Source organism: Morone saxatilis, unplaced genomic scaffold (assembly GCF_004916995.1).
Source record: "Morone saxatilis isolate NCDOM2014 unplaced genomic scaffold, NCSU_SB_2.0 Contig19, whole genome shotgun sequence".
Taxonomy (NCBI): Eukaryota; Metazoa; Chordata; class Actinopteri; family Moronidae; genus Morone; species Morone saxatilis.
In genome coordinates, this window is record NW_023339751.1 from 21,096,563 (window position 1) to 21,109,072 (window position 12,510).

Sequence of the window (12,510 nt, forward strand, 5' to 3'; positions counted from 1 at the left end):
CACACACACACACACACAGACGGCCCAGTTCCCACCTACACACACATTAAAACACACCCTGACAGGCGTCTTTTGTATTGTGTGTATACACGCAGAGGCAGTGGGGTGAGAAATTATACTCTCTTCAGGGGGCTTGCACAAGTCATGGGAAATATGATTTATATCAAATCAGCCTTTTTTGCTAAGAGATCAGGTTTCTTTTTAGTTCTGTGTTGTCAGCAGTGTGATGCGTGATGTGCTCTCTCCTCTGTCCATTTCATTCATTCACTCTGTTCTTCTTTACAATTTCAGTGCTCCTTACACCCCTCGCCTACAGTCACTCTCTCTTACAGAGTTCACTTCCTTTGGGAACTTGCATATTATGTGTCTGCAGACTGGTTGGGTGAGTCAAGTGCTCATTTTCCAATAATATATATTGTATGGTGAAAGCCAGTGACATATGTGACCATAAAGAAAACCTTACCCATAGGGGTAGATTAAGTTCCCCTCACAGTTCTTATGACATGTCCATTTTCTGTTGGAATAAAACGTTTAGGAAATGGAAGGGTGACTCTTTGTCATCTTACCCTGAGTCAGATGTGATGATTGTGAGTTTAATCTCTTTGTCTGCTTATCTCAAGCTAGTATGTTGGACCCTGAATATTACAGACATTCATAATTACATTATTGGAAGAATGACAATGCACATGAATCTGTTTGATGGCCCAAGTTATCAGATGAAAAAAATCAAATTATGCAAAAACATAACAAATGTCTATTGTCCAATTTCTAAAAAACAACAACTAACAACTAAAAATGTTAGTGAAAAAAATATGTTTTTAGCAACATTCTGTAAATACATTAAGCAACCACACAGATGAACATTGAGACAAAGAGCAAGAACTAACTTGGGTTGCAAAGCAAGGAGCCAGAAGCAACCTACAGAGCTTGCCGAACCACCTTTCAAGCTTACAGGTGGGGGATATTTGATACTATGCCTTTCATTGTCCTTCATTAGCTTTAGCAGACAGTACCAATCTTCCATTAACCTGTTTGATTATTGTGCGTCTATTTTACTTCTGAGCAGTCATACAAGCCTCCAGTCTTCTATCTGTCCTGCAGCTGTCATGCATAAATGTCCCAGCAGCTTCAGTAGTTTGAGGTAGAAGTTGATATACTTTGAATATTGTACACTTTCAACAATGACACCACATTGACAGCTTAGATAAAGGTGTAACATCTTGTAATAGCCTGCAGGCCTCGTTTACAGTTTGATCAACAGCATTTGCACAGAATATAAAAGGTGAAAGACAGACAGGGAAATGTGTCTGAGGTGAATGTTTTCACCAGTAATACTTTAGAATGACATTTAAAATACAGATAATGTAAAACAAGTTGTCTATGAGGTTGCATAAATTACCAGAGAATCTGCTTGATAAATGATATACAGAATGAGATACAATTGATAAAGTCTGCCTCCTGTAACACCATAGCTGATAATCAATTATACAAGTTTATTACAATGCTAGTAAGGGTATTGCCTTAGAAGCCAAGATTTAAGATTTATTTTTTACCTTCACATTTGTCAACATTGTGTCACATGATTTTAGCAGAGTAGATTTTCCAACATTAGATTAGATTATATTACTTGTTTAGATGTTTGCTTTATTTCAGGACCAACTATAAAATAGCTCTGCTGGGTCTGCTTATAAAAACTCATAAATTTACCCTGTCTTAGTTTAATTGGCTTTCAGTAATGATCAAATGCTTAAGGAGCTGTTTTACTATATTTCAATAATATGTTACAGAAAACAGACCTCTGTCGCCTCTCACAGCCATATTGAAGTATTCCATTGTTTTGTCTTTATATTGTGACTGTATATCCCATCTTTTGTGTCTTTCATGTCACAGAAATGTGACCGCTTCCTGTAACCTATTTGCTTACAGACCAGGATTCATAGTTGTAGCTGTTATATACTAAAAGAGTTACCTATCCACTACATGGGCTGGACACCAAGTTAACTCATATGGACTTACATATGGACCGAAGTACCATATTTGGACTTAATGGAAAATATAAAAAATACATATTATTGAAATAAGTGTGGCTTTGTTTATCAATTCAAGTATTCCTTTTAAGCAGTTATTTAATTTGAGCACATAACTGGAGATGAATTTTTTGAGTAGCATTATATTTTTTAACTTCCCAGCCCTCATCATAGTGTGCAGAGCAGGGGGTTGGACTGCACTGAGACTGCTCTGTTGGAAGCAGGATGCTGTTTACTGCTTAAGGAATTACAGTGTTTCATGTTTGTTTTAAGAAAATCAAAGTTAATGTGTTTCTTACTGTGAGATCTGGAATGATTGGACTTTTTTTTCTTAGAGGTTATGTTATGTCTGTCTGTTCAAGTGTTGTAATTAAACGTAGAATTTGGCTTTTGAGATTACAGTTAGATGGTTAAAGCTGAGAGCAGTCCAAGTCTCCTTGTTGTCTTGTGTGTGAAGCTTTACAGATGATTGTGGTATTCAGCAAACCTCAAAACCAAAACAAGTTGCTGGCAGCTTTTGAAGCCTTTAACACAAATTCTTTCTTCATCTCTGGTTCATTATTTGCTTTTTGTCTCTATTGGCTTTTCTCAAGTGCCATTGACAAAATCTCTGAGTGCATGAACGCACATTTCTCTTAGCTGTGCCCTTTGTATGCCTTTGTTGACTGCCTACCAAATCAATATTGTATGAACAGCAGGGTGACCCGAGCCTGCGCTAACACACCTGTGATTTGTCTATTATCTCAAGTCTAAAAGCCACTTTTTGTTAAGACTCGGTTATCTCCCAGCCCTTATAGTTCAGTGCATCCCTGAAAACGTTTACTCTCTTTGTGACAGGTCAATGTAATTTTCAAGTAATAGATTGAAATTGTATTTTGTTATTGTTGACACCTCTGCTGTCAGGGTCTCTGTTTTTCAAGTTGAAGAACGTCAATTTGACTTTTAGCCTGCTGACATTTAAATGCCTCACTGCTCAGCCGTGTTTTTCTGCTGCTCAATGTGTGTAATTTTGTGTTCAAAAATCAAAATATTTAAAGCAGCATTTATGTCTGCTACCTTGCAGACGAGGAGAAGGGATAGAAGATGTTGTTTTCCTCTCATTATCTGCTGGTCCCTTGGCTTTACCTTGACCTGAGCGCACCACTGTTTTATTGCAGGGCCTGTCTCTGTGCCAATTGGAAAGAATAAGAACAAAGCACAAAGTCAATTCAGCTGGAGAGGGACACAGGAAAGAGTGGCCTTGTGTGGATGTGAACACATACACACCATAACACAAGGGTATAGAGAACGTTCTTGTTTGTCTCTGCCATTAGTCACTCCATGCAGAAGTGATTTAGTATCTAAATTACAGGCTCGGCTCCATGTGAATCATCCGGCTACATCATGCCCTGCTTTTACATAACAAAACGATTAAAAAGATTAGACTCACCAAAAAAGGCTCCCATCTCTTTGCTCTAATGAAAAGTGGTCTACCTACAATAAATTGCTTCCAAAAGCCAAATTTTGCCATCGAGGATGTTACCTTGTGCAGTTCAAAATGTTCCAGAAGTTTTCCAGAGGGGAATTTTTCTACTTTGGCCACATCTTAAATCTGATGTTCATCTTATTTTCCTTTCCCTGGTGCACTACCAATATCCATAACCTGACTGCAGCATATGGTTGTTACACAGAACCATCTGGGAAGTTGTTGTCGTTAAAACTGCGCTTTCAAAGAATACTTGGCAAGTGATTGGATGAACCCTCTGTCTATCACGAACTTCAACCATATAACAAACTCTTATAGTCTTTAGAAGAGCAGAACATATTTTCCATCGAGAAAAACCCAAATAAAGAAATACACCAGTTCCAATTCTGAAAGCAGCATCTACGCTAATCTCTTCAGCAGCCGGCGTTGTTGTTTTCAAGCAAACAGTCAGTTTTCACACACGTCGTCACACACACCCAAAATTAACCACGTCTATAAGATAAGATAAGATATTCCTTTAATAGTCCCACAATGGGGAAATTCCAATATTACAGCAGCAAAAGTTGGACTAGAGAAAAAAACAGTAAAATAGAGAGTAATTGAAAAACAGTAGAGAGAAATAATATGAATATAATTATTATATTTAACACCCTGTACACAGAGAGAAAAAACAGTAAAACCACAACAGATTCGATGACTAGCAGATACCACACAAATACTACCAGTCAAGTTTGGCATCATTCGGGGCAATTAGATTGCACAGTAAATTATTGTCCTCTGGATTGATATTTGCTATACATTGTTATATCTTGCATCTCAGCGCCAGCAGTTCCTAAAAAGGATTACGCTGACTGGATTCCTAAATGCCGAGCTGTCGTCGGAACACAGGCAGTGATAGGTCCGAGCCCTCGGCAAGAACTGCGATTCTACGATGACCTCCGTTGTGTGATCCTGCTCGCCATGCTCCAGCTGCCTGGCGCAGGTTATCAACGGATCCATTGTTTTCGGTCCTTCCAGATACTGACACTTTGTTGCTTCCCTTGCCCATAGACATAGACCTGCTGTATATTCATCTTCAACTGTGGTCTTAATTCATATTTGACTGTGGCCTTTGACTTGCATGTTTCCATCTTTACGAACGACAACAGACCAAATGTCCCACTGGCAGCCCCACAGCTTAACTGTTCTTTACATTCCACAAAATGAAAGGTACTTATTACTTTGCTGGCCATCAAGATCTACTGTTAGCATGACTAAGAATATTAAGTTTTTCCCCAAGGTGGTCCTGTTAGTATTGTTTTAAGACAGACGTGGAAGAATGGGCTTAAATGGGCAAAGTAAATGCATCACATTGTGGAAGCAATAAATCAGATTATGTAAATGCAGAAAGTTCAGTCTTGCCCAACAACAGGGAAAAAGGATATAACGCTTCAATCAGGAACTTAACACCTGTTAGTGCAAAGTGGGGATGACTCAGTCACAATGTGCTTTGTGTTTCTCTAGTGATTTGTCCTTTTCTATCCGCCTTCATTCGTCTCCTCATTTCACTTCTCTCTCTCTCCATCTCTGCTTTTTTAACCTTTTTCAGTATCTTCCTTCTCTCCTCCACACACTCATTTTCCACTCTCTCTGTCTGCAAATATTTCCTCAGCTGGAGTATTGATCCCCACAATGTTAAAAGACAATTGTTTTTACATACAGTATGCAGGTTTTAGTGCTGAATGCTGAGCAGCAGTTGTCGAGGATTACTGTCTAGCTCAAGTAGTAGTTGCACAAGTTGTCTTTAAGAAACTGTTGTGTTCTGAAAAATGTCATTACGTCTCCACAACAACAAGAGATTCTACTTTGAGATGTGTTAAATTTGTGTTAAAACAAATCTCTCTCTCTCTCTCTCGTCTCTCTCTCTCTCTCTCTCTCTCTCTCTCGTCCCATCCCCTCCCTTTAATCTTTGTCTTTTCTTTTCAGCATGCAAGTGTAACAGCCATGCCAATGTGTGCCATGTCAACACAGGGAAGTGCTTCTGTACAACTAAGGGCATCAAAGGAGACCAGTGTCAACTGTGAGTATACCATCATACAATGATTAAATGCCAACACTACCACCATCCAACACACCAACACACCACCACCAGCCCTCACTCAGTAGATGATCTAATTAAAGAACCAGTCTGTAGGATTAAGTTGCTTCTAGTGGTGAAGTTGTAGATTGGAACTGAATACCACTTGGACCTTCAACTAATACAAAATATACAGTATTGTATTATCGGAACATGAGAGATGTACTGATCACTGATAAAATGTACACTTACATAAAGCTGGCTGCACAGTTTGGTCCAAATATAGCAACTCGCACAGAAGATGCGACAGCATGACACTGAATTCTATTAAGCAGCCCCTTTATGGGATCATCTGTTACATTTCTGGCTGCATTTTAAGGTGATGTTACATTTTGGATTATGGTGATGGTATAAAAAAGCATATGGACAGGCTTTTACATTTTAGGGATATAGGATTTGACTCTAAAACCAGTTTTTGGTTGTCAGAAAGACAGAAAGAACTATGATGAACAAATGTTTGTGTGGATACAGTGGTGTGTGTGTGTGTGTGTGTGGTGTGTGTGTGTGTGTGTGTGTGTGTGTGTGTGTGTGTGTGTGTGTTTTCCCATGACCGTGCCAGACTTAACCGCTGCAGCATTACAATATCCTAAATGGCTTGGCGTACCTACACACCACAAAGACAGACAAAAAATTGCTGCATCGATAAATCTAGCAGGCGAGGCTATAACGCAGAGACAGAGTGTGTGCGTGCGTGTTTGCGTGCGTGCGTGCGTGCGTGTAACATACAGTATGGTGAGACAAAACAACTGAAGCAATCAGACACACATTTATTCTCTTTGTTTAAACTGTGATAGCATGTTTCATAGATCATTGATTGCAGATACCACAGAATGTGTGTGTGTTTGTATGGTACTGTAGATGTTCCATAAACGTGATTTGTGCTTGTAATTGCTCCCATTATGTAATAGTACAGTACAGAGTCAGATTTGATTTCTCACTGCTTTTTCTTTAAGTTTTTACCTCAGTGGAGACAACAGTGTTAGAGTTCACTTTACTACAGCTAATTGTTTAACATTTCTGATTACTTACTTATAGAATAATCAAATCAATCAAACATTTCTGCACAAATAGGTAGGTAGGTGGTAGAAGTACTCATACTAAGTTGTAGCAGTATATAGTATATAAATTACACACATTTTGCAAACTAAATTTATAGGATTATTGTTATGCTATAATGATGAAATGGTTAATGTATATACTTATTGATACACATAGCTTTCATTTTTGTCATTAGGCATGTTGAAACTGTGACATTCATTAATTCAAACAATGAAACTGATTTGGCTTGTGAAACTAACAAATAGCCTGCAGATTTAAAATGTTGTAGCCATACTGGCCATGTTTTAAAGCCCTGCACAGGCATATGCGTACATACACACAAGCGTCTTGAATTACACCTGCTACCAATTATGCACATTTTCTAACCCTTCACTTAAACTTTGACTTTGACCACTTATTACCTTGTGCTAGCCTCAACACAACCTTTGAGTGATCCCAAACTTCAGCTGAGCTCCTGACATTAACATGACTCAAACCAGCCAACCTGCCCCTCACCCTCACACTGAAAGTCGCTCTCCACATGTTTACTGTCATCTTTAATCAGTATACTACACTGAATATTCCTGCAAGACACAGTTAAATAGTGATTCACAGATGGGCTCTGAGTTCATCCAAGTCTGCAAGTCCACCCCACCCGAAATAATTAATTTCTTAGACTTAGCGACCCGCATGGAAATTTCACTCCTCTACCTGCCCCTGTAGGCCATATTGCCTTTTAAATAATGTAGAGCAGTGCAAGCTTTCCATATGATTTCTTTATTCTGTGTTGTATTGATGTGATCTTTAACGATTTACGTTGATGAATAGAGAGGCTACTTTCAGTAATGTTAAATGTTTCTATGCACACTATAATGTCAATGCAGCAGTTACGGTGGGAATTACATAGCAAAAGTAAAAACTGTAAACTTGACAGGACAGAGGACACGCTCCAGAGATACCAGAGGATTTATCAGGAGGACGGCTATTTTACTGTTTCTCTGTATGAACCTGAACTCTGTGCGTGAATGTTTGGGCAGAAGAACACAAAACATTGATTAACATTAGATCTTGACCGATCCTGCCTGTGTGTCGGGAGATTTAAATAGTTAGTAAAGACGGTGCTGTTGCTCGTGCGTAAATACACACAGCATCTCACTTAATGGGGAGCGGCTTCACTCTGTTTCACCCACCAGCCGCTATTAATCAGAATGTTAATTTTTATGACCTGGTCTGCCCAATCCGTGTAATAACTATCGTGCCCGCGGGTATAACTGCAAACTGCACATCACTACTGTTGTTGACGTTTTGATTTTTGAACCAAAATTTGGATTTTTATGATTTTAACAAGAAAAGCTTTGAAAACAAAAATGCTTGCAGCTAAACATACATGTATGTGTGTGTTTGCCAACTGATTTTTCCAGTGAATCAAATTCCTCATTTGGAAAAAGCCAATCACAACTTTATAGGCAGGATAAATAATGGGGAGATTATCTTCTTGCAAAGAAAAAGGGAAAAAAAAGGGCCATGAAAATAGTGGAAAGCATGGTTGATACTGACACAGCTATACATATTGTTGTAAGTCAACTTAGATATTAAATATTTCTATGATCAATGTAAACAAAAATAAAGTGCTCCTAGCAACCGTTACCAGAATTGAAAAGAGTGTTGGCAGGAAGGATTTGTGATCACGACTCGTCCTTAACAGACAACAGCTAACACATATGAGACTGAATAATGAAGTGAAACGTAATGGTAATTCAGTCTGATCATCAGGCTAGTAACATACTGGCAAATCTGGAACAATACCCAGCTGCAGTTGAGTATGAGTGGATGTTGAATTGGCCGTGCAGCCTCAGTACGCCTGTTCACTTGGCATCTGCGTCGGTTTTTTGAGCGTAATGTTTCTTTTCAGCGCCCACCAATAATTCATTATTCTGGTTGAGACTCCACAGAGGCTGAGAGCAGAAACGGTGTGTTTGTGTGTGATCACTTGTGCATCCCTAAGCCACTGTGCTGCACTTGCTTTCACCTTTGATTTACTCCGACACCCTCTCTCTCCCTCTAAATGTCTCTCTGTCACAGCGCTGTTTGTTTTGCTTGAGTCACTCCAAAATGGTGTGCCAAGTTGAGGGCCATTTGTTTGTCGTTTTGATTATGAACGAGCAATTTCCCCCCGGGGGCGGATAGTAAAGCATCCTCAGGTTACTGCAGGTGTGTGGATGCATATTTATGTATGTGTGTGAAGGAGTGTATGTTATGTGCAAAGTCACAAACGCTAAGAATCAGAAATAATAGGGCCATTAGGTAGAGTAGGGTTTTTTTTTTGTGTATGTGTGGTCTTATGTTCATGAATACATTGTTTCTTACTCTTGTACTGGATTTGTGTGCTTTCATCTTTCATCTTCTGTTTCGTTTATATTTAACAGAAGAGGACTCTGTTTGTCTGCACTAGTTCGATACCCAAGTGCACAAAGTAGGCTATTATTAGAATTTAGGGCTTAACATCGTGCCTTCATTTTTGTACAAACCTACCTATGCATAACATGCTACAGATGGTTTTTTTCCTCATTTAACAAGAAGCCAAAGTGCTGTAACATTAATGTTTTCTAAACCAGTTGTTTCCGAATCCTTTTAAACCAAAGCACCTGTTTATAATGATTTTTTTCCCTTGTTGCACCCCTTTTCTATGCTGGTAAAAGAGCTATCGAGGAAATGTTGTTAAGCTGATGGCAAACAGGTCAAACAATCACCAGAGTCATTGAAGATCATCGTCTGGGGGCAGTGAACATTCAAACAGGATTTCTCATCAGTAGTAGCAGTAGCTGTGCAGATACATTTCCCTGGACAAAAGTGTTGGATGACCTGTCAGCATCCTCAGGCTGTGTGTAAAAATGACTCTTACAGCGAATCATATCATCTAGCCAGTGTGCGCACTGTCTGCGAATGCACCATGTGTTAACAGGGTGAAAGTGTGAACAGTAACAGCTGTTACACAGACAGGTAGCTCAGAGCGTGAAGGTGGCAGGTCAAGATTGCTGCAATACTATGGTCTATACCTGAGCTACAGATACTCTATGAAATTCGTTTGCTCACCAGATGTTCTGCTGCTGCTGAAGTGTGGTCACCGTTTTAATTTTATTTTAATAATCAATCATGAATAATATAAAATGTAGAACCTGTTTATTTTCTTTGTTACTGTGTGAGTAGGAGAAACTGTACTCCTCCTCAGCGCTTTGACATTCACTCTACTGAGGTCTTCACTTTATTTCTCCTTGTTTTCCCCTTTGCATTGTCTGACTGATTTGATTGATTTTGTTGATTTAGCTTTAATTGGCCTCCTCTCCAAATGTGGAGAACTCCACTAATTGACTGCCAGTACAGCACTTGACTGTGGACTGTGTGTGTGTGCTTATGAATATTAGTAATTTTGAATGTTTCAAACAGTTTGATATACAGTATGCGATATGCCTCACTAACTGTACACTGGTTCATTTTTACATCTACAAAAATCTTAACAGTTGAATCACATTCACGTTGCTAAAATAAATGACACCCACCTTTACAGTAACACACACACACACACACAAGCAGGTCCAATATTGTTGTGACCTTCAATCTCCAATTTTTCTATCTTAGCAGAAGTTTACAGGAACAGCAAGCAGAGCAAAATACTTGTCACTTGCATGTGTCTTGTTTGTGTAGCTGAGTCAGAGTGTGTTTTAAGTGATGAGGCAGTCCAGTCCTGTGTGGCCCTTATCTTGTCCCCATTAGGCTGTTGTAAGCAGCTTAAGTGTCCGTCCACTTTTTGTCGGAGCTTTGCGTCCAGGACTTTAGTGTCCCCCAAGAGAGAAAAAAGCTCATCCCAGCCCCCTTCTTAGCCTCCTGCAAGTCTGCTTATCCTCCTTCTCTGTGGCTCTTCATGTTGGATTTAAGGCATACATGAATATGAAAACCTGTATTTGGCCAGTATCAGGACACGGTCAGGCATTACCAGAGGAAAGCTAGTTTGCTAGTTACATGATTAGCTTTGTTTCTGCTTTGGTCATCTTTATTTTTTGAGGTATAATTTGGCAAATGTGTTGCCAAAATTGTTTTTTAGAATATAGGCTTCATTACTAGCTAAAAGATATACTATGTCACATTTACGTATTAAAATGTCTATAAACACTAGACCTATGTTATATATTTTGTTAAATTGTGTACGTATTTTATCCTAAAGGTTTCCAATAATGTGCAAACCCAGAGATATCCATAATTTTACTGTGGTAATGATGCATTTCCTTGCCTCTAGTTTCTATAACTTCCAGGGAAACATGGGATATGTTGAATAGAGCGAGGAAAGGAAGTCTGTTAACAGGACTTAACAGACCGGTAATTAACAGCATCATTACATTTGTTGTTGTTTTTTATGTGAAACATCCCCTAGTGGCAGAAATGTCATACTGTTTGCTTAAACTCTATCTTTTTATTTTTATTTCATTTGTGCTGTATGTCTGACGATAAAGCTGACTTGACTTGACTTGACCTAAAGAAACGTGCTGGCCTTGCTAGTTAACTAACAGTAAAGTGAGTTTTGTACACACAGGTACACCATCAACTCCAATTGAGTGGCACAGTGCTACGAGTTATTTTGTAATCCTGGAAATAAAAGCCTGGTTCATTTTCATATAGAAAAAGTTCCAGTGTGGTTTTCGAGTTTTGTAACCACCATAGTTTCTCCAACACACTTTGAGGAAATCTGTTTCAGTTGGTTGCAATCTGCCATTTCACTGCTAGGTGAACCCTACATACTGGAGATTTAGACCAGATAGACACTGCATGGATTAGGCCAGATTTTAACTCCAAAATTGGTCACCCTGACTGACTTCAGAATTGGGCTGAACTAATACAAACAGAATATAAAAAGAAGTCTAAGTAAATAATGTTGGCTTTCTCTCTTAGAGGACAAGGTCATCTTATTTGAATACATTTAATTTCCTCTGGACAAAAACAACCATTCCATGCTTATATTCACTGTGAGCACCCATGTTGTGGCCTGTCAATTGGCTGTCCACATTACTTGAACAGGTTATGGTCCTGAAGTGACCCGCATGACAATTGTCAGTCAAGAGTGAGTTTTTTGGATCAGTTTTGGCAGATTTTGTCAACTGTATTTTGTCCCCAATGAATTTGTTACTTTTAACTGTCTTTTTCTCCATAGCAGTTACTGAGTGCGAAGCTGATGCAGTTCTGCATCAGGCACATCATGTTGGATGTAGGAAGAGAAAAGTTGAGGCTTCTTGTTTGAGCTGAATTCTTATCAGTATCAGTAGCTGCACCTGAAGTGTGCACTCTGGGGGAAGGAGAGCCAATTTTTGTACAAAATTTGGAAATATGACTACAGCTTAAAAAAACAAAATGTTTAGTGATTAAAATATCTGATGGAAGTATTTTTTAGATCATATTTGGCTCCTAAGGGACCCTAAGCAATTTATGACATTGCATTTATCACAATAAATCTTGTACTGAAATAGGCTTAGTCCTCAATGCGCTCCTTTGTGGCAGTCAGCTGGAAGCGACTCCAAAGCTTTTAAAGTCACAGAGTCCTCTTGAGATGATGCCGCGCTTCTTCCAAGTCTCTTCTCTGAATCCCAAACTGTTTGTTTAATAAGACTCTGTCATCCTCTATTAAGCTTCACTTCTCCACTTTTGTTAGTTCTTTCTTTCCCTTCATTTCCTTTCCTTTTCTTTTCTTTTCTTTCTTTAGTTCTTTCTTTCCCTTCCTTTCCTTTTGTTTCCTTTCCTTTTCTTTTCTTTCTTTTTCCCCCTCTATTTTCCGCAGCAGATGATGACACTTTTTGTGTTCTAGTGAGTATTTCTGGCAG

At 38.9% G+C, this 12,510-nt stretch overlaps 1 protein-coding gene across 2 annotated transcripts in view; it reads left to right on the forward strand.

The window, feature by feature from the left end:
- Nucleotides 1-12,510, forward strand: part of atrnl1a (attractin-like 1a) — a gene marked incomplete in the record, with an annotated part of 267,240 nt that overhangs the window by 114,727 nt on the left and 140,003 nt on the right. For both annotated transcript variants that reach the window (XM_035663942.1, XM_035663941.1), the window contains 1 exon segment: nucleotides 5,458-5,551. In XM_035663942.1, the coding sequence (XP_035519835.1) occupies nucleotides 5,458-5,551 (94 nt within the window).